The following is a 22,901-nucleotide window of genomic DNA, read 5'->3' as shown; positions in this document are numbered from 1 at the left end:
TGGGTTTCGAACCCCATTATAGTCTATGGGGAACATAAACTCGTTAAGGGGGAAACCCAAATTCGTGTCTGGAGGGTCACCAAGTCCACTATGACACCCCAGGAAATGATACCAACACCCTGGAATGACACTGGGACAGCAGGGGAAGCATGTCTGGGGGCATAAAAGTCACTTTATTTCATGGAAATCCCTGTCAGTTTGCGATTTTCGCAAGCTAACTTTTCCCCATAGAAATGCATTGGCCAGTGCTGATTGGCCAGAGTACGGAACTCGACCAATCAGCGCTGGCTCTGCTGGAGGAGGCGGAGTCTAAGATCGCTCCACACCAGTCTCCATTCAGGTCCGACCTTAGACTCCGCCTCCTCCGGCAGAGCCAGCGCTGATTGGCCGAAGGCTGGCCAATGCATTCCTATGCGAATGCAGACTTAGCAGTGCTGAGTCAGTTTTGCTCAACTACACATCTGATGCACACTCGGCACTGCTACATCAGATGTAGCAATCTGATGTAGCAGAGCCGAGGGTGCACTAGAACCCCTGTGCAAACTCAGTTCACGCAAATAGAATGCATTGGCCAGCGCTGATTGGCCAATGCATTCTATTAGCCCGATGAAGTAGAGCTGAATGTGTGTGTTAAGCGAGATAACTTATTTGCATACAGAAGAAAGCCAGGATTTCTACCAAACAGTGGCACGGAGAAGACATCTAAAGTTAGGAGAAGAATAGCCTTTCATAAGGCTATTCCTATGTGTTAGGAAGAAAAAATTGCTTTTTAATTAGTGAATCCCTTTAACAAGTGTTTTCTATATGTACAAGAGGTTAAACTCAAAATGAAAATGTCTTTGTGAGGCTCTAATAGAACTGCATCTTCAGTTTTACCTTATGTACATACAGGAAACAATGGGGGAATATAGTTTCTTCTATGCCGTAAACTGGCATAGTTGTGGCACATCTTTGGCACATGGCACTTTTCGGGGCCCAAAATGTGTCACTTCCCTGCCTTCTGTGCTTTTTGACAAATGCCAGGAAACTGGCTCAAGCATTACAGGAAATCTATGTAAATTCATTAATTATGTAGATTTACATTCAGGCGCGGTTAGCGCCAGCATGGGAATGAAATAAGCCTGGCAAACAAAACACCATTCTTAATAAATTCCCCCCACTGTGTGCATCAGAGGAGCAGAGAGGAGGTCAGTGCTCTAAAGGGCAGCCCCAGAGCACAATAAAAACAGTTATTCAGCAACGTTACCCAGTAATGCATAGTATCCAGTCCTTTACATCCCCTTATCAATAGTTTTCAGTATTCTGTCCATTAATATTTTTAAGTATCCTGCAAAATGTTCAGGCCTTTGCCTAACAGCAGGCTCTTTACATAGAGGGTGATACCTATACTTGACACAATCAGACATTGTTTCCATAACAGCAAGTTTTTTTTATTGGTTCACATAAAAATCCCACTGAAAAATCTTTTCTTAAACATTTCTGTAGTAGTTTTTCATTTTTTAAAGCACTGCCGTTTTGGCTATTTTTATTTAGATTTATTTAGATTATGGATTTTTTTTTTGTATTAAATGCTTATTTGGTTTGCAAGCACTGCAGGAAACTTGTTCAGCCAGTCCAACAACTGTTGAATAAGTTAAGTGTGTCGACAGAGCCAATGAAAATATTGTGCAATGCAGTAACAAAAGCTACAAATTTTTTTTATTTCATGGCACAATGCCAGTGAGCGTTAAAACACAGTATAAAAGTCAGCACATTTTGTATACCTTACCAATTAGCTGAGATCCAACGAAGATACACTAAGTCAGTATAACTTTATCCATCAAGGTAATTTATTTTATTTCTTACTATGTACATTATTGCTTATTGCTTGTTCTATATACTCTATATATTAATGTACTTATTCGCTGCATTCTTACAATATAGTAAGATATAAAAAAATATAAACATTGAATATTCTTTTGTGAAATCTGTCAAATGGAATCCACCTAATCCATGAAATTGTTAATCCAAGTAATCTCGCTTTGTTAAACATGGTAGTTCACGAGAAACTTTTGCTAGTTCTGCTGCTCTGCTGGAGAGATTGAAGGTTTTTCAGTAATTTCTAAGAGTTATTAAATATATCTCTATAGGATCCAGTGTCGGCATCATGGATACCCACAGCAAAGCTCTTACCATGTTCTCATTTAATCTGATGAAAGAAATCACGAAAACAGAAAAACACAAGAACATAATGTGTTCACCTGTCAGCATTTATGTGGCATTGAAGATGGTTATGACTGGGGCAGGTGGGAAAACTAAGTCTGAAATGGAAGAGGTACCGTAACATTGCTGTGCCATTATTACTTATTTTGGAAATTTAAAGGAACTATTCAGACATACCATAACACCATAGTAACACTAATGGAAACAATTGGTAATGTAAAGGGGGTGTCCAGTTTAAGATCAATATTAAGAGACAAATGCAATTGTATAAAGAAAAGTTATACCATATTCCAATATATTTTCTGTTTCAGTTACTCACGATTTTCTAAATTCCTGCTTGCTGTTATTCATTCTGCTTACTTAGGGTCCATTCACACGGAATAAATGCACGCTCATTTTGGCAAAATACACGTGTCAAGAACACACGTGTAAAAATAAGACTCCCATTGACTTCAATGACATTTTACACGTGTATTTTCACATGTATTTTGACGTGTTTTTGTACACGTGTAAAAAAAATGTCATTGAAGTCAATACACGTGTATTTTGCCAAAATGAGCGTGCGTTTACTCTGTGTGAATGGACCCTTAGAGTAGATAAAAATCAGTCCATGGTGATGTGATATAATGTCCCTGCACACAAACTCCTTATTCTACTTCTGTTACCAAATATCTCTTAATATTGATCTGGACAACCCCTTTAATGACCCTTTTATCTGACAGCTGCTGTGGTGATAAGTTAATAGTATTTAGGCTGGGGCATCACGCTGCGAAAATGTAGTGTTCTGTCCTTGGCAGAAACGTTGTGGCAAAAAATGCGGCATTTTACAGTACTTGCAAAGTGGAAGGGATTCTGGCTAATCTCATAGCAGAAATAAGTCTAAAGGTACAAAAAGGTTCAGCTCACCCACAGGTTGATTTCAGACATCGGCTTTTCAATGGTTAAATTCTTCGGGGTGCACGGCAACGCACTCTATTCCTTGAGTGTAATATCTCCACAGCAAAAACAAATTTCTCCGGCAACTCTCCGATGATAAAATATAACTTTTAATCAGAAAACATCATAAAATGACAAAAAATTTGATGTCAAATCACAAAATAAAGAAAAGAAATATAAACCCCCTAAAAAACGCAGACGCGATGGTTCCGCAACGCGTCTGCGTTTTTTAGGGGGTTTATATTTCTTTTCTTTATTTTGTGATTTGACATCAAATTTTTTGTCATTTTATGATGTTTTCTGATTAAAAGTTATATTTTATCATCGGAGAGTTGCCGGAGAAATTTGTTTTTGCTGTGTAGAAATAAATCTGCAGTGAAGAAACTGTGTTTTTAAAAACGCTTATGTTTTTGAAGATCGCAGCATGTCAATTATATTTGCAGAAACACTGGTGTATAATAGTTACTGCTCTTCACTATGTGGAGCCGTAGCCTAAGGCCTAGTTCACATCAGGACCCCCCCGAACGGACTACTGAACGCATTGGCAAACGGTGTGCAGTGAAAGCAAACAGACCCCACAAACTATAATGGGATCCATGTGCTTTCTGCATGGTCTCCGCACAGAACATGTGGACAGAAAAGTAGTTCATGATCTACTTTCCTGTGCGCATGACTTGTGTGGAGACTGTGTGGAAAGCACACGGACCCCATTATAGTCTATGGGGTTCATGTGCTTTCACTGCACACCGCTTGCCAATGCGTTATGTAGTCCGTTCGGGGGGGTCGGGTCCTCATGCGGACTCCTCCAAACGGATTACCGACGAGATGTGAACAAGGCCTAAAGCAGATTTATTAAAATGGTCTATAAGGAACCAGACCCCAGTTTGTGACTTTCATCTAGAGTGAAGGCTCTCTTAAGTGACCTATTGATAGAGTACAAACAGCCAGGGGCATTGCTAGAATCTTTATTTAAACAGGGGCACAAGCTTCCATAAAACCAATATATATGCATCACAAACTGCATATCTGCAGCAGATAGATGCAGTGGGCTAACCCTATGTATAATGGTATAGCTCTAAAGATGCGTTCACATCTGTATCGTGCATTAAGTTTTTCTGTTCTGTCAAATTGAAGACGAACCTATCATATGTTGGCACTAAGGCTGGTCTTACACGCCCGCAAGTTTCTGATCATCAACATAGACTCCGCAGACACCCTTGAACTGCCACACTCGCCCGTACAGTTCTGTTGGCGAGTCCGTTCAGTGCCGTGAATTCACGGCCATTAATTGCGGACCTCGGTTGCGGCCCAGCCACACCACGGATAAAATATCCGGTGGTCTAAGAGGCCGCATTGAATATACCGTATTTTTCGGACTATAAGACGCACTTTTTTTCCCCCAAATTTGGGGGGGAAAGAAGGGTGCGTCTTATAGGCCGAATGTGGCGCCTGGCATCCGCTGTAATAGAGAGGCGGAAGCCGGCAAGTGATAGACGCCATTACAGGTGCCGGGGCCTGCAACATCGCTGCGCTCCTCTGCCCTGCATGAAGCCAGCAGCAGGAGGAGTGATGCTATTCCGCTCCTCCGTCCCCCCACCGCTGGCTTCATGCAGGGCAGAGGAGCGCAGCGATGTCTCAGGCCCCGGCGTCTATCCCTCCCCAGCATCCGCCTCTCTAGTACAGCGGATGCCGGGTCTGCAGTCTGTATCAGCGGCCTCTTATCCCCCGGGGCCGGTCCCCACCGGCCCCGTACCTGTAAAGTTGCAGGCCGGCTCCTGCACTCCGGCGATATCGAAGGAGCCGACCTGTTCGGGTGACAGCCGGGAGGCTAATGAGGCTCCCAGGCCTGTCACTGCTATATATTAGTATTGCGGCTGGGTCTATGACCAGCCGTAATACTAATACACAGAATGTCCCATAGACGGCAATACAGTTGTATTGCCGTCTATGGGACTTGCAATCAAGTGACCGCAGGCTCAAGCCCCGGGGGGGGGGGGGGGGGACAAAATAGTAAAAAAAAAAAAAAAAAAAAAAAGCTTTAAAAATAATAATAAAAATATGAAATAAATAAAAGTTCTAAATCACCTCCTGTCCCTAGAATATATATATAAAAGTAGAAAATCATATATCATAAACCACCGGTTTTTTTTTTCAATAAAAGGTGATCTAAGCAATAGATATTCCCCAAAATGGTAAACTAAAAAGTACATCTGGCCCCGCAAAAAAAACCCACTCTATGCATCCCCGTACAGCTGCAGGGTCACCTGTCAATGTGGCCTTGCAGCTGTTGCAAAACTACAACTCCCATATATTAAATATTTTACCAGTTTTTGCTTCAAAATTTTTTTTCCCTATTTTCCTCCTCTAAAACCTAGGTGCATCTTATAGTCCAGTGCGTGTTATAGTCCGAAAAATACGGTAATGTGTCTGCAGATGGTCCGCAATTGAAAAACCTCAACTGCGGACCATTTGCGGACTTACATTACGGCCGTGTAAGACCAGCCTAGCAGAATTGGCTTTCCATAAAGTTCAGCATGCTGCACTTTTTTTTTTTTTTTTATAGAACCTGCAAAAATCTTCTAACTCACATGTGAACACACCCTAATAATGCAGTCAACAGTTAATGAGCAGATAGGTACCAGTTCTATACTGTATAAGGTTAATACATTGTTCAGTTTCTTTTCCATCTGGACCAGAATGCCATGATGTCTTCTTCCAGCCACAGCTCACCCCTGCACACAAATTGTTTATTCTACTATTCCAATAGCTATCTCAGGGTCCATTAACACAGATGAAAATGGTGAGGAATTTGGTGTGGAATTTCAGCGCTGAAAAAAAAAAGCCTCCCATTGACTTCTGCTAGCAGAAAAAAGGGACCCATTGAAGTCAACAATGGAAGGCTTTTTTTCAGCGCTGAAATTCCTCACCAAATTCCTCACCATTTTCCTCCGTGTAAATGGACCCTAATAGTTCCTCAGATTCAGGGGCATTATTAGGTTCATCAAAGATCCAGGGCCCAATCCAAAGTACATTACCAACCTCTCCCCATTTCAAAGACAACAGTGCAGATAGAGACGGGAGAGCCTCTGAAGATTTGAAGATATCAGGATTTGTTGCTTTAGGGTGTATTCACACGTCGGATACGCTGACTGATTCTGAACGTTAAAACACGTTCAGAATCAGCGCGTATAAAGCAGATCCCATTCATTTCAATGGGAGCCGGCATACGAGTGCTCCCCATTGAAATGAATGGGCTACTTTTTTTCTCTACGAGCGCTCCCATTGAAGTGAATGGGAAGTGTTTAGAAGCGCTCGCGTGTACGGCTCGGAATGAGCCGAGCGCTTATGCCGTGTGAAGGGGCCCATAGAGAAAAAAGCAGCTGAATGAAATGAATGGGATCTGCTTTATATGCGCTGATTCTGAACGTGTTTTAACGTTCAGAATCAGTCAGCATATCTGAAGTATGAATGCACCCTTAGGGTGCATTCAGACTACGTAACGCCGGGCGTGTATGAGAGCCGTACACGCCGGCATTACGGCAGACTGCCGAACACTTCCCATTCACTTCAATGGGAGCGCTCGTAACAGCGGCGTTTACGAGCGCTCCCATTGAAGTGAATGGGAAGTGTTCGGCAGTCTGCCGTAATGCCGGCGTGTACGGCTCTCATACACGCCCGGCGTTACGTAGTCTGAATGCACCCTTACACTGCAAAGACATTTAAAGAGAGAGAGATTTAAAGTGGACCGCATGGACGTATATAGTCTATGGTTGGTAGAGGAGCAGTTAATCTAACTAAACTTCTTTATCCTCCATATTCCCCCTCTACTAGAATTCTGTACTACAGGAATGTTGGGGGTTTCTTTCCACTATTACTGTGCTGGCACTGCTATCTGCAGTGGTTGAGTTTTTCTCTCCCTGACCACAGACCATGCAATCCTTCTTATCCTCTATGCTTTTCTACCGTGTGTGATAGGTTTATCCAAGAAGAATCACAAAACACATTGTTCCAAACTGCTTAGATCATTTATAGTGCTGACTGGATGCAATCAAAGAATACACAGGAAAAAAACATCCAATGTATTTTATATCCATTGTATAAAATATACACTACAGAGCAAAAGTTTTAGGCGGTTGGAAAGCTGCAAAGAAAGACTACTTTTAGATTGGAGAACTCACTACAGATCTTCTGTGGATGTAGGTTTTCTCAGATGTTTCTGTATTCCCATGCAATCCTAGGAAGTCTCAATGATGCTATATTCAGGGCTCTATGGGGCATCATATTATCACTTCCAGGACTCCTCCTCCAAAGGGAGATTATAGAAAGTATTGATTTGATTTAGATTTCTTTGTTTACAAAAATAAACTATTAACTTTTGTATCTTTTTAAGGCATTCTTACATTGCAACATTTTTTTCATTGCTGCCTAAGACTTTTGCACAGTACTGTATAGCTTAATACTTGTTTAAGTAACAATTATTCATGTTAAATATTCTTTCCAATTCCAGGTTCTTCAAGAATCGCAAGGCAGTTCAACGGTATGAATTCATCTAACCGTATTATGCACTTAAAGAGGACCTTTTGTGTCCTCGAGCACATGCAATTTTATATGCCACAAGAAAGCCAATAGTGCACTGAATTCATGTCGGCTTTCCTATTATGTTCCCGAGGGAAGAGATATCGGTGCAATTACCGATAGCTCTTCACTGTCAGAAGGGCCTTCCTGGCAGTCTAGTTGAGAACGTCCGTCCTGACAGTACTGTCCGTAGCAGGTGTTCCTTACCGCCCAGTCATGACATCATTTTACAGGTTAGCCTTCCTGATGTGTTTCCCCTATATAGTGCCTTCACAGACTAATACTGAGAGCCTAAATTTATCTAAATCCCATATAAGGGGGAAAAAATGGTGACAAAGTAGTGTGGGGAAGGTAACTCGGTAGCAGCAATGGTGTGGACCCAACCAATTAGACAGGGATACAAAACTGTAGCAAACAGGTTTATTTAAAAAAAACAACAAAAAAAAAAAGACAGACACAAAACAGCAAAACAAAGAAACCTTCACATTAGGAACAAAAATTAGCAAAATAAAATACAGCCTTAGGGTCCATTCACACGGAGTAACGTGCCGCATGATGTGGCATGTATACGGCGTGTGAGACTTTACGCGCCGTAAAAGTTCCCATTGATTTCAATGGGAGCCTGGATCGTATACGGCAAAATCACGGCCGCAAAATAACGTGGCGTATATGATCCAGGCTCCCATTGAAATCAATGGGAGCTTTTACGGCGCGCAAAGTCTCACACGCCCTATACATGCCACATCACGCGGCACGTTACTCCGTGTGAATGGACCCTTAAAGGGATCCTATCATTAAGATAGAAATCTGGCGGAGATATACCTGGACTCCAGCACTCTGCCTGTCACCTTCTCACAGTAGATAGACATGCTCATCATTGTTGCAGCACAAGTCTCCAACGCTTTGCATTCTTCAATAGGTGGCACTGCACTGCTCTGCAATCTAGTGCAATTACAATTTTTTTTTCTCTAGGTCTGTTCCTGAGCAAATGGTACTGTTAGTTTCAGCAACGAATATGGTAATAGTTGAGCTAGAGAAAAAAAATTCCAACTGTTCCCAAATAAGTGAAGCAGCACCTATTGAAGGATGCAAATATTTTAAGTTAATGGACATGGTCCAGGATCCTCTAACTAAATATAAAATCATCCTTAGATATAGTTTGTTCCAACATTACCCAAAAAATAATCTTCTGTCCCTTTCATAAATAGTACTTATTGTATATGTGTTACAGGACACTGAAGGATTACTATCAGCCATCAAAGCACTGGTTAACCAGACAGACAAAAAATATGAACTGACGATTGCGAATGCACTATTTGGAGACAAGGGATTTAACATTCAAGAAGTAAGTTGCAAAATTAACGTTCCTTTTAACCCTTTCCTACTACAGGCATTTTTCAATTTTTGTTTTTGACTTCCTGCCTCCCAAACCCCATAACTTTTTATTTTTCCATTTACACATAAGGCCTTAATGCTTGCGAGACAAATTGTTCTTCATGATGGTACCATTTATTATTCTGTACAATGTACTGCGAAACTTGAGAAAAATTCTGAATTGGGTAGAATTGGAGAAAGTGTAGGACTTTGTATTTACAGCATTCACTTTGCAGCCAAAATTACATGTCATCTATATTCTTTGTTTCGGTATGATTCCGGATATTTATACCAGAGATTAAATTTAGTTTTATTTACATTTTAACTCCTTAGCAAAAATCTAAAACTTTGTAAAAAAAAAACAACAACCCAAAAACATTTTTCTAGTCACCATATTCTGACACCCATAATTTTCTTATATTTCTGTGTATAGGCTGTGTATAGGGATGCATAGGGCATCATTTTTTGCAGGGCGAACTTGGGTCGTGGTGACCCCAAGGTGAACCTCCTAGAGTCAGTGGGCCTGGGTCCGCCCCCCAACCCGTCCCAACCTTCCCACTAGCTACTGTTCTGCAGCTATGCTCTAACAAATGTGCCACTTGTACACTATTTCTCACCATAGTAAATTCCCTCCCTGATTTGCACTCTGTGGCTATTAGGCTAAGGCCCCACATTGCAGAAAAGGTGAATTTTTTTTTTTGGAGCCAAACCCAGTAGCGGCTACAAATGGAATGGAAAATATAAGGGAAGTACTTAGTGTACTCTTCCTTTCTGTTCAATCCACTCCTGGCTTTGTCTGAAAAACAACAGCAAAATCTGCAAAAAAAATAAATAAAAAAAAATACAGTAGTAGCTGTTCCATAAAGTGGGTTGCCAAGATATAGCCTTTTTTTTTTATCAATGTGAAAATGAACCTGTAGAGGCAGACACTATGTCATCAGACAATGTATCCTGGACAGGGCATCTACGTTCGCTTGTAGTTTGCCTGACCTGTGCTTTAAAATTTTGCAGAGTAAGAAACCACCTGGTATAAACGACCAGAATTCAACCAGAATTGTTTGAAATCCAATAAAGTGCGTTGTTTGAATTAAACACGTTTGGAGTCAGCGCAGTGTTATTCCCGAATTCTGGTCGTTTATCCCTGTTGTACCACCCGGTGTGGGTGTTGGGTTTCCTGCTGCTCATCAGTGCTCCAGTTCATTACTGTCAAAACCTCCAAAAGGACTGTTGGAGCGGACAGAATTTTGGTCGCTCGGTACAATTGTTTGTTCCATGTTTAGAAACCACCTGGTGGCTCTGGCATTTCTTTCTTTGTCCTTGCACATCCACATAAGAGGGGAGTGATCTATAATTAGCCTGAGGTGGCAGCCCAACAATTAGTACCTCAGGGATTCTTGGGCCCACGTAATGGCTAAGCACACCCTTTCCACAATACTGTATTTTTTTTAAAATGTAGATTGTGAGCCCCATATAGAGCTTACAATGTACTTTTTTTTCCCTATTGGTATGTCTTTGTAGAATGGGAGGAAATCCATGCAAATACTGGGAGAACATACAAACGCTTTGCAGATGTTGTTCCTGGTGAGATTCAAACCCAGGACTCTAGCGCTGCAAGGCTGTAGTGCTAACCACTGAGCCACCATGTTGCCCCAATACTGTTGTTTTTTCAGGGGGTGTAAGCGTACTGCTTAGGTATGTGGCTCTGTGTTCTTTACCCCCAACCATTTGTGACAACACTGCGCTTAATACTACATCAGAGGCATTAGTCATCATAGGTAGGAACCAACACCACTAACCGATCACCCAGATTTAAGGTTCTAAGTTTTGTCATTCTGTTATAAACATGGCTTTGAGCCATTTGGGCCTGCTCTATGTATTCTTTTATAAACATCATTACAGCCGCAATTCTGTCTTGCATAAGGGTAATATGTTCAACTACATTTCTGTAAGGAGTTTGTTCTTGTCCCAGGTTTCTTTAGCAATTTCTAGAAAACATGGGTGTCTGCAATGCACCAACTCAAATGGAGAAAAGCCTGTGGAGGACTAGGATACCTCCCGGATTGCAAAGTAGAGCTGTAGGCAATCTTAATCCTTGCCATCCTTGCTAACCACCCTCTTTAAGATGCCCTTAAGGGTTTTATTGAACCCCTCAACTAAGCCATCTGTCTAGGAGTGATACATGGAGGTTCACAGATGTTTACTTTTCAGGAGCTTACACATTTTTTCATTAAGAGGAATCGGCATCACTCCAAGGACAGTGAAAAACTTTCTTTAATCCATATTGAGTATTAAAAGTACAGAAGTATTACAAAAGAGATGAAAAAATAAAACAAAAAACATTAAAAAACCCCCCGTTTTTAGTGGAATCTCCTGATATGAGACCTTATTTTGGAAACTACACCCCTGAAGGATTTATCCAGGGGTACAGAGAGCATTTTTAACCCCCAAGTGTTGCTAGAACTTATTATCCATAAATGAATATGAAGCTGATTGTGAAAGGTGAAAATGACAATTTTTCAGTGCGTAATATGTTGTGTCCGACTTGTATCAGAGATGAACGCTCTAAAAGCTGTTGTCCCCAGGATACCCGCTTACCAGTTTTTGGAGAGTGTATCTCTGCTGACATAAGTTGGGCACAACATATCGGGCACTAAAATGGCGAATCTAGAAAATTTTCATTTTTAACTTCTGATTATCAGTTGCGATTTCATTTCTGGAAACTAAATAAATGCAACACTCAAGGGTTAAAAATGCTCGCTATGCCACTTGATAAATCCCATCAGTGGGGTAGTGTCCAAAATGGGGTGACATGTCTGCGGATTCCACTTTATTGGCATTTCAGGGGCTTTGCAAAAGTAGAATGACATCCAAAAACCAAAATAGTGCTCCTTCCCTTCTGTGCCCTGCTATACCCAAGCAGCCATTTCTACCCACATATGGCATTAAGTCCTTTACACCAGTGTCATATATGTGGGCATACACCGCCATTTGGGTACACAGCAGGGCACAGATGTGAAGGAGCGCTATGTGCTTTTGAAGTGCAGATTTAGATTGTTGGTGTTTAGACACCATGTCATATTTGCAGAGACCCTAAAATTGGCCCTACAAAATGGGGTCACTTCTTGGTGAATTCCAGTTTACTGGCACCTCCAGGACTCTGTAAAAACAACATGGTGCCCAGAAAGTCCTTCTAACTTTGTACCCCAATAGCTAAAAAGCGCAGTGCTCCTTCCCTTCTGAACCCTGCTGTGTGCCCAAGCAGCAGTTTATACCCACATATATAATTTTTTGCCCCTCGAGATGGCCCCTTAATAGTTTTAGGAGTGCAGGTCTCTGACAACACAAAGTGGGTGCAACATATTAGGCACCAAAATGGCATATTTCTTTAAAAATCCCAATTTTCATTTTGCACGTTCATTTTTGAGAAGCATTTTAGGCTCAAAATGATAATACCCCTTGATTTATTCCTTGACGGGAGTAGTTTCTAAAGTGGGGTCACTTTTGAGGGGCTTCCATTGTATTGGTACTTTAGGGGCTCAGCAAATGCTACATGGCACCAGAAAACTATTCCAGCAACATCTGCCCTCCAAAATCCAAATAGCGCTCTTTCCATTCTGAGCCCCACCATGTACCCATACAGCAGATTATGACCACATATGGGGTATTGCCGTGTTCAGGAGAAATTGTGTAACAAACTGTGGGGGGCTTTTTAATTCTTTAACTACTTGCAAAATTTTAAAATATGGCGCTAAATGGACAATTTATTGGAAAAATGTAATTTTTCATTTTCACGTCTCAATGGGAAAAAAAAATCTGTGAAACACCTGTAGGGTCCAAGTGCTCACTAAACCCCTTGATAAATTCCTTGAGGGGTCTAGTTTCCAAAATGGGGTCATTTTGGGGGGAGGGGGGACTTTCTACTGTTCTGGCACTTCAGGGGCTCTCCAAATGCAACATGGTGCCTGAAACAGATTCCAGCTAAATTTGCTCTCCAAAATCCCAATAGCGCTCCTGGACCTGACAGTATGCGCTTACATCACTTTACCGCCACATGTGGGGCATTACTGTAGTTGGGATAAAATGTGTAACAAATTGTGGGGTGCATTTTCTCCTTTAACCCCTTGTGGAAATGCAAAATTTGGGGTTAAAGCAACATTTTATAGCAAAAAATGTTGTTTTCCCATTTGCTCGGCCAATTCTGTGAAACTCCTGTAAGGTAAAAGTGCATACTATGTCCCTTGAAAAATTCCTTGAAGGGTCTAGTTTCCAAAATGGGGTGACATTTTGGGGGTTTCCACTGTTTTGGCACATTGGGGGCTCTGCAAAAGGGATATGGTGCCTACAAAGTATTTTAGCAAAATCTGGCCTACAAAATCCAATTAGCGCTCCATCCATTCTGAGAGCGACCGTGTGCCCGTACATTAGGGAAATTTGTTTTCCGTGGGAGTAAGAAGTCCGGGAGACATCTGGAGTAGCTCCCTTTGGCTCTGTATCATTCCATTAAGCTCACCATCTGGTTAGCTGTTGTCAGTCTCACATGTCCAACCCAGAGCTGAAACTTAGGCGGTACAAATCTGGTGAACTTGTGGATGACAACCAAGTCATGCATTTGAGACCATGGCGGCAGACTCTCAGGAAAAAGTCCAAATATTGGGGCAACACGGTGGCTCAGTGGTTAGCACTGGAGCCTTGCAGAGCTTGAGTCCTGGGTTCAAACCCTGCCAAGGACAACATCTGCAAGAAGTTTGTATGTTCTCCCCGTGTTTGTGTGGATTTCATCGCATACTCCAAAGACATACCGATAGGACAAAATGTACATTGTGAGCCGTATATGGTACTCACAATCTACAAAAAAAAAGTACAACTATGCACTCTCCCAAACAAGTATATGCATATTCACACACAGAGGTGCCAAAATCTCTCCTTTCAACTTGGAGTAGTCCTTAACCTCCTGTTCACACAGGTCATAGTAGGTTTTCTGAGGTTTGCTGGTTAAGAAAGGTGCCACCACATCTTTCCACTGATCCATCGGCAACTTCTCATTACTTCTCAGTAATGAGCTAAGCTCTCACACCTGGGCTGAGATATACTGAATACCAGATTGATGATCACCATACATAGGCGAGGATCCTGGGGGAGATATAGAGACATTTCAGCACCATGTCTGCCACCTTCTCACAGTAACCATACCATAAGGGTTTGCAGAGAAACCCCTTATAAAGGGGGTTTGTATAACCTTAAATATAAACACATGATAATGTCAATATAATTTACAGGAAAACTCACAAAACAGATTTTAAATTAAAGCGTTCTCCAGGGGATGATATTAGTATTTGCTAAAAAGACATGCATTCTTCAATGAATAAATGCAGCCTTACCATAACCTTACACTTCATAATACTATGAATAAAGAAGCATTATTTTATATTAAAATGGCTGTTATTTTCAAGGCACTTCTAATTACAATTCTTTTTTTAAAACTTTTTATTTTAGACATATGTACAAAAGTTGAAAAGTGCGTTTTGTGCAGAAATCCAGGCGGTTGACTTCAAGCACAGAGCAGAAGAGGAACGCAAAAAAATAAATGACTGGGTAAAATGCAAAACAAACGGTACGTAATTTTTCATCATCCCACCAAATATACTGTTGGAAAGTTCCATATATCATTTACTTAGCACAAATTATTATGTTTTATAGATTATTCTTTATAAATGATGTAATATATTGTAGATGTCATTGGTAAGCCTACAATTTTACATTAGGAAATTGCATATAAAGCTATTTTAATATATACTTGCTATCTAGATCACTACCTTATAAGCACAGTAATCTGAAAATAGAGCACATACGTTTCAAGATTTCATGACCATCCCGAGGAGCAAATACTCTAATAAAGAAACGAGCATCATAATCTTTGTTACAGACATATTAAGAACGTTTATATTTATCTAGTCTCCTTATATACAAGTATACATTAATCTCTCGTTCCACAAAGTTTAACCTAATCTTTACTATAAGTGCAGATCCAAAGTAAAAGAACAAGAGCATTCTCATAACTTAAAGTCAACCCCTATCCAGAATTCACACCACTACCAATAATAAGATGTTCTCCCATCTGAATGGAGTAGTAGGCTGAACATACATACTACCACTCCATTTATTCTCTAAGGCACTTGACGAGATATCACAATGACAGTGCTCTCTTATCCCCAGCAGTCCCATAGAGAATGAATGCTGCTCTCCAGTCAGCAAGTTATGTCCTATGCTACGGAATACTTCTTTAACCCTTTAGGGGATAAAGTTTCCTGAAACAAAGAAATATACCTGTAATTAATCTATCCCACAACAATTGTCAGTTTTTACTCAAATTTGCAATTTTCTGTGTCTGTTTTGTTGTTCCAGGTAAAATAACGGAATTGTTTGCTACAGGATCACTTAATGAATCATCAGTTATGGTCTTAGCAAATGCACTTTACTTTAAGGGGCAATGGCAGGAAAAGTTTGATGAAAAAAACACAGAAGTAGGAACTTTCTATGTGAATCAGGTAGATCTGCTACATCTATACAAAGTGTACTGTATATACATCATTTATATAAATACGTAAAGATTTTATGTATTTATTTGTATAGATTTTATTTATTTGTTTTATGTAAATGTGGCACTGATTCTTGCATGATAACTCGTGTAAGGATCAGCGCTGCAAAACAGAATCCCATTAACTTCAATGGGTTACGTGTGCTAAAGGAACCCATTGAAGTTAATGGGATTCTGTTTTGCAGTGCTGATCCTTACACGAGTTATTGTGCAAGAATCAGTGCCACGTTACATTTTGTGCATGCACCCTTACTCCAGTGCAGTTTGGACTAAAACTGGAATATGAAACTGACTTTAAAACAACACATTTACCTTTGCAGTACTTTTGAAGTGCAGTTATAAGTGCAGTATTTTCTTTCCAACCATTGGATCAATTAACATAGAAGGGCTTGTATAAGTGGTAGTATGAGAGATGCAAGGGTTGTTGTAAGGATTCCTGCTGATTTATATAAGAGAATGCACAATGGATACTACCAGCAGCCCCACAAATCCCAATGACATACAACAGAGTCCATTTCATTAAGTTGTATTAACTATTTAATTGGGACAATTGGTTCCCACACTCTGACAGTTCAGGATCTCTTGGCCTGATGAAGATGCCAGATCAACGTCGAAATGCATAGACTTATTTTATCTTACGGTCACTGGATCCTAATAAACATGGCTTTTATAGTGCATTTCTGCATTTGGATTCTTTTCGCTACAGTAGCGCTCTACATTTGTTCCGATTTTTTTACACTCTTCAAGTTTTGTAAAAGGCATTCTTGGAAACAAATTAGCATCAATGCACCAAAAGCCATTTCACTTCTCCATTGTGCCAACATTGTTAGAAGCTTAGCAGCCTCTGATCGTTGAATCCACAGGTAATTATATAGCAAATGTTAACAAAACTTGAGCTGTATTTTTAAAAAGATGTATGAAAGTACCATAAGATGTGAGAAAAGTGCATATACCGTACACTTTATTTCTTCTAGAATGAAAAGAAGACATGTCTGATGATGACCAGGAGTGGGAAGTATAAATGTGCCACCCTGCCCGAGATGAAGAGCAAAGTCGTAGTGATGCCATATCAAAATGAGATGTGTTTGGCCATATTGTTGCCAGATGATATTACTGGGATAAATGAGGTAACGTTAAATACCAAATGTAACCATTAAAACAATTATTAATCTGGGGAATATTGTTATATAGACATTTGAGAAGACAACCTCTGTCCATATGATCTATTGGGTGATACAGACATTACAGAGTGGGTCTTCTTCTTAGGACCACTTCTGTGAGCCAGAATGGAGAGCCACTAAGCCCCGACCTTTTATTCACTGTGAGCTGTATTCAACTTTGATTGGTGGTTGAAACCCATATTCAATTGAAAAATTAAGTACATTTGGACAAATAATCATGAAATCTCAAATATTTGCAGGTATTTTACCATAGTTATACTAGTGCTATTATATTAAATCTCAAAAGAAAAGGTAAAAAGACACCGAACAAACCGTAGTGTAGATCTGTATGCTTACTGGTTGGGTATAAAGACAAATCTAGGCTCACCTTTAAGGGTTGTGTGGATACACAACACTTTACAGAGCAACAGGATCACTGGGCAAGGATCCTAAATTGGGTACATCTGCGAGGTACCTCACACCTCGTGGGTGTATGGATAATGCAAGGATGGACCAAGTTGCCGATTTTGCAGTTACAAATCCGGAACAAGAAGGACCCACGCTGAATGGTTAGGTGAATAACGACTTTTTATTGAACACTACACTACGCGTTTCGGGCATTCACTCTGCCCTTCCTCAGGTGCAATAGTTCAGAAGGTTTCTTGAGAATAATCCTTTATCAGCCAAAACACAACACAAAGTCTTTCAGGACTGCCACCTCACTTCTTCAAGAATACAATAGGCAGGTAAGCCTGTTACCGTTTTAAAATAAAAATATAAAAACATATAGATAAATAATACCTGAATGTGCACCGACGTCATCTTCTGGCACGCCTACCTCTTCCTTCTTCTTCTTTCGGCGACGCCCTCCAGTCCTGGCTCTTCCCCGGCTTCATCTTCATCTTCTTCCGGCGGTTCAAATCCGATTAGTTGAAATCCGGCGCGTGCGCAGTAGCGCTCCCTCCGGAGCTACTGCGCACACTCCGGTGGCACTGCCATTGACAGGACGAGTAAGTTCACATTAGCGCTTGCCTCCCGTCCACAAGGAGTCTGCAGGAGGACCCTCTCGAACGGAATATCAGCGCAACTGCAAGCGCTATAGCACACGGACCCGTTATAGTCTATGGGGTCCGTGTGCTTTAACTGCACAGTGCTCCTAAACACTCTCCTCCTGCTACTCGTGGACTTGGTGACTCTCCTTTAGTCGAATAGTGGTTTCTCCTGAAACAAGTAGTCGAATATTGAGGCTTTACTCAAAACGAATATCGAATCTCGAATATTTCACTACTCGATCATCTCTAATCATATACAGTAGGGATGTTGTCTCTATAAGAATGTGGGTAAGTAACAGGAAGGATATAACTAAAGCTTCTGTATTGCATCGTATCACTTTAGGAAGTCTCTCAGTGGGCCCCTTTTACTGATTCTGCTAGCGGGCAATGGACTCCTCTGGTGTCTTTCCAAAGCAGCACCTTTCTCCTTATTGCAGTGGAGAAACTGGCTGAGCACTCCTGTGTCATTGCTTTCCTTTCCCAGGTGCTCTGCAGTTTACTTACTTGCACTGGTCTGTGTTGCTTTCCTTCAGTGCAGTTCTGTGCTCTACTTGCTGCAGTACTTATGGACCATGGGTCACTATGGGTCACTATGTCACACCATCCTTGAGCTCTGTTAACAGACACTGCTTCTGATCTCCAGCACTGCACTCTTCTCTTTTTCCAATATCTGTGTGACCCCACTTCTTGTGTACCTGGCTTTTTCTTCTCCAAGTAACACTATTATTTCTAGCTGGAAACAGGCTCCCTCTGCTGGATTAGGATGGAAATCTCCATGTTCTAACATACAAGAGAATCTCCTGGTGTTACTCTAAACTCAATACACAATGTTCATTGATTGCAGTTGTCTCTGCCTAATCTATAGGATGATATCTGTTTATCTCTCTCAGGCATTTGTCCACTCTTGCAGCTGTAGGTTTAGGATTGATTCACATCTCCGTTTGGGTCCATTTAGGGGTCCACCTAAAAGTGGTTGCCTCAGGAAGCTTGCAGACTTCATAGACTATAATGAGGTCCGTGTGGTTTCCACTCGGTTTCCGCACGAAAAGAGCAGAGAGAAAAGCACTGCTTGCAGCGCTGTTCTCTCTGTATTTTTCATACAGAAACGAAATCCCCGAAACGGAATCCCAGGAAACCCCGGATGCAGATGTGAACCGAACCTATGTAAGATGTAAAGATTTTGATCAATCCAAATAGTTTTAAATTAGCCAACAAGGGCTGTTTTTTTCTTTGCTAGGGGGCTAATAGCTTGGATAGCCAGTTATTATGAAAACATCTGCAAGTGCCCTATATAAATAAGTAGTGGTACATATGAATGACCACCTCTCTAGTGACTTCTATAGGGTTAACAGTGCATTGTACTGTACTGTTGCGCAGTGCCACTCTGCAAGCACATCCTGGGTGTTCCTGGAAAATAGTAGTGCAGTTAAGATCAGCATCTCTGTCAAAATAAGATGTGATGTCTTTCTTTTTTTTAAAAAAAATGTTATCGGGTGCCATGGAGACAAGAAGTGTGGTATTCCATTGTGTGGTACTGCATTTAAAATAGGAGCCACTATGGGACATTATTCTGTGTGGTGGTCACTATGGGACATTAAACTGTAAGAAGGCCACTATGGGACCATAGCATGAAAAAGCAACTGCAAAAAAACTGCATTTTAGCTGCTGAAATTTTTTTTTCCCTATAAATAAGTTGGGAAATATGCAGATAAAAACGTACAAAAAATTGAAAAAGAGTAGCAGGAAAAAACGCAATGGGTTTCTGCATTTGTTTTTTTCTGCTGTCATTTTTAGCTACGTTTTGCTGCGTTGAGCCTTAGCCTTAAGTTGGTTGTCCAGACTAAAATTTTATTTTTTATTAGGCCGGGGGAGGTGAAAGAATAAAAAAAAAAAAAAAAAACATGTTCCCCTGTCTCCAGTGCTCCGGTGTCCTTTCAGTGGAATTCCCTGTTTGCTGTGACGTTCCGGACCCTCCTGTTGAGGCCACTGATTGGCCTCAGCAGTCATATGCAGTATGAAATTCCAACAGAGTTGCAGGACCAGACAGAGCTGGGAGGACAGTGGAGCACTGAGCAACCCAGACTTCTCCTGCTCCTTGTCTTCAATCTGCTTATTTAGAATAGATCTGTCTTCATCTTCAGCCTTATACCAAGGCGCCGAGTGACATAAATGCTGTGGTTTGGCCGTCTCAGAAACGCCACAGAAAAAAATGCATTGTTTCACAGTCCCTGCAAAGTTGATGGGTTCTAGCGAATCCCATTCACGCATTGCAGAAGAGTACGTGCAGCCGACACTTTGACATTTCTAAAACCGTTCTGGTTTTGGAAATCACAGCATGTCAATTATACATACAGAAATGCTGGCAGTTTCCCTATAGGCATAATCGAAGCAGAAATTCCACAGAGGAAACCTCTGCTCACTTTCTGTGAAAAGCAATGTGGAAAAAACCTTGATATGTTGCTTCTGTGCCTTTGCCCACAGCACTTTTTTGCTGCAGACTGTTACATGGGACCTTAGCCTTACACACAGACCTCTATGGGGAAAGGAGGTTGAGTAGGATGCTGCTGCTGACTGGTTAATTGACTTATTGCTTCTGTGGCTTCCTCCTCTTCATAGGCTAGTATGTTGAAAGTAACTCAGCCTGAAAAATGGAGAAAATATATTTCTTTAATAGGATATATTGCAAAGTTTAATATGTTAACATATACAACCCATTGATGAAAAGTTGTTTATAACAGGAGATATAGTTTAAAGCAATGAAAACAAATTGTTCTCAAAGTGCAGATAGCTATACTAAGTTTCTTTTTATTTCACCCTGCTTCCTATTATATTGCTCATTTAGGTACTGTCAATGGCAAAGCCTGAATTACTCATTAACTGGGTCCATTCACCAAGCCTAATGGAGAAAGACGTTCATTTGAAAATGCCAAAATTCAAAATGGAAGCAACCTATAATCTAGTTCCAATGTTGATAGAAATGGGAATGAACGATGTGTTCCAGGCAAATGCTGATTTATCGGGAATTTCTCCCACAAAGGGTATATGTTTGTCAACTGTTACCCACAAAACGTATATAGAGGTGAACGAAGAGGGTACTGCAGCAGCTGCTGCTACTGGTGCTGGAATAGTTGTTACAAGTATGCCTGTATGGGAACAAATTACTGTAGACCATCCTTTCATGTTTTGCATATTAGACAAAACAAAGTCACTTATCCTATTCCAAGGTCTAGTTTGCTCTGTATGAATACTGTACAGTATGTATAATACTAACTGTAAAAAATGTTAGAAAATACTTGCTGTAAATACTGAGCTCTATACAATAAAGTGCATAGAAAAAAATTGTGCAAATGGTGCTATATTTTTCAAATGATTATTGTCCCAGTGTCCATTTACATTATTAGGCTTACAGTGGGTAACAGGGGTGCTGATCGCTAAGGTACCTGCACCCAAGGGTAATTATATATTATTACACCCAGAGGTCACTAGGAATACCAACCAGTGCATTTAATAATACCCATGGCTCAGTACCGATCAGAAATAAGGAGCCAAAGGTACGTCCAAATCCTTTTTTTTTTTTTACTGTAATTTTTATTGAAAGATTATTCTTATAAAATACAGAACAACAAAATGGAAAAACAGATATGTAGTGAACAAAGAAAAAGTGGTATACACCTAACAGAACAATCAATAGTGTATACATAGCACAGGCTAGGGAGTGGGGGACTGCAAAGGAAGGGAAAGAGGAGGGGGAGGGGAATGGGAAAGGGGGAGAAGGAGTCAAAGACCATGTACAGCACAATATGCATCCCAGGATGACCACACAGCATGAAATGCATCCATACTACAAACATCTTTTACACAGGCAATACGATCCGGACCGGTGGGAGGGGAGGTCCTCCTTCAATGAAGAGCAATGACTGTTTTGGCGGCAGAACACAACTACAGAAACAATTTAGAGGTCTGCTTGCCCGGATGTGGCTGAGGGACTACCTGGTAAAATCCCAACATCATTGCAAACAAAGGCCTCTGAGAAGGTCGGCATGATGTTAAAGGGAGCACCCTGTATTGGTTTGCTTGACTGAGGCACTGGCTTCCTAATTACATCATGGAAGTCAGATTTGCATATTCTTCAGATGTTTTGCGGGAAGGTAAAGCAAATAGGTGAAGGGATCGAGAGAGACACCGTGAACAAAAAGGACATCAGTAAGGGACTTAACTTCTAACCAGAAGGGGCAGATTCATGAACAAGCCCAGAAAATATAGCATAGTGTACCCACCTCTACCTCCACCTGGCAACACCAGCATTGAGGAGAAATAGTAAGATGGAGGGAGAGAAGCATGGTGAGGGTGTGGTACCAGTGCATAAGCAATTTGTATTGGTTCTCATGGAACATAATACATGTAGAGGTACATCCAAATCTTACAGGTTTATGGGGGGAATTTTTTCCTGCAAGTTTTCTGGCACAAAAGTTTCACATTTTTGGTATATGGCCATTTGCAAATGTCCATTCGCCAATATGAAGACCTATGACCAATATTATGGCCATTCCTGAAGAAAATGGAGGCGGTGCTGGAGAGTTCTCTCGCAGCATTGGGGACGCCCCCCGTGCTGTTTCAGCGCTGGGGCCCGCCCCCATTGCTGCAAAAGAACTCATTTGCATATTGACAAAAACCGGAATTTCTACCGAACGGCGGCACGGAGAAAACATCTAAAGATAGGAGAAGAATAGCCTTTCTTTAGGCTATTCCTACGTGTTAGTCACAAAAAATTGCGTTTTAATGATAGGATCCCTTTAACCTTTTCGCTGCCAAGGGTCTCTGGAAATTTTGCACCTCCAGTAGCCAGAGCAATTTTCACAGTTTTGACATGTCTGAATAAAACGCATATTTCTAAATTAAATGTTTGTCAAATACCCCCATACAATATATTTTCTGAAAGCAGGGAGCCAGGGGAATATAGCTTGAACAGTTCTATCTTGGAATGCTATTTTATGCTTGTATACATTT

General features: G+C 40.9%; 1 protein-coding gene across 1 annotated transcript; it reads left to right on the top strand.

The window, feature by feature from the left end:
- Positions 1-1,785: 1,785 nt before the first annotated feature.
- Positions 1,786-21,138, top strand: LOC142201154 (serpin B11-like). The gene is made up of 7 exons (XM_075271980.1): positions 1,786-1,824; positions 2,130-2,314; positions 8,945-9,058; positions 14,581-14,698; positions 15,490-15,632; positions 16,657-16,809; positions 20,737-21,138. The coding sequence occupies exons 2-7, from the start codon at positions 2,147-2,149 to the stop codon at positions 21,136-21,138; spliced, it is 1,098 nt and encodes a 365-aa protein (XP_075128081.1). The 5' UTR covers positions 1,786-1,824; positions 2,130-2,146.
- The last annotated feature ends 1,763 nt before the right edge of the window (positions 21,139-22,901 follow it).

This window comes from Leptodactylus fuscus, chromosome 4 (assembly GCF_031893055.1).
Source record: "Leptodactylus fuscus isolate aLepFus1 chromosome 4, aLepFus1.hap2, whole genome shotgun sequence".
In the NCBI taxonomy this organism is placed as follows: Eukaryota; Metazoa; Chordata; class Amphibia; order Anura; family Leptodactylidae; genus Leptodactylus; species Leptodactylus fuscus.
Note: the sequence above shows the minus strand (reverse complement) of the source record. Positions and strands in the feature narration are given on the sequence as shown.

What these genes read in the sequence shown, in the direction of transcription:
- LOC142201154 (XM_075271980.1), top strand. Translation starts at nt 2,147, where the DNA reads ATGGATACCCACAGCAAAGCTCTTACCATGTTCTCATTTAATCTGATG. An exon ending in GGTAAAATGCAAAACAAACG is followed by an intron (nt 14,699 to 15,489) that starts GTACGTAATTTT and finishes TTGTTGTTCCAG; the next exon opens with GTAAAATAACGGAATTGTTT. An exon ending in GAACTTTCTATGTGAATCAG is followed by an intron (nt 15,633 to 16,656) that starts GTAGATCTGCTA and finishes TATTTCTTCTAG; the next exon opens with AATGAAAAGAAGACATGTCT.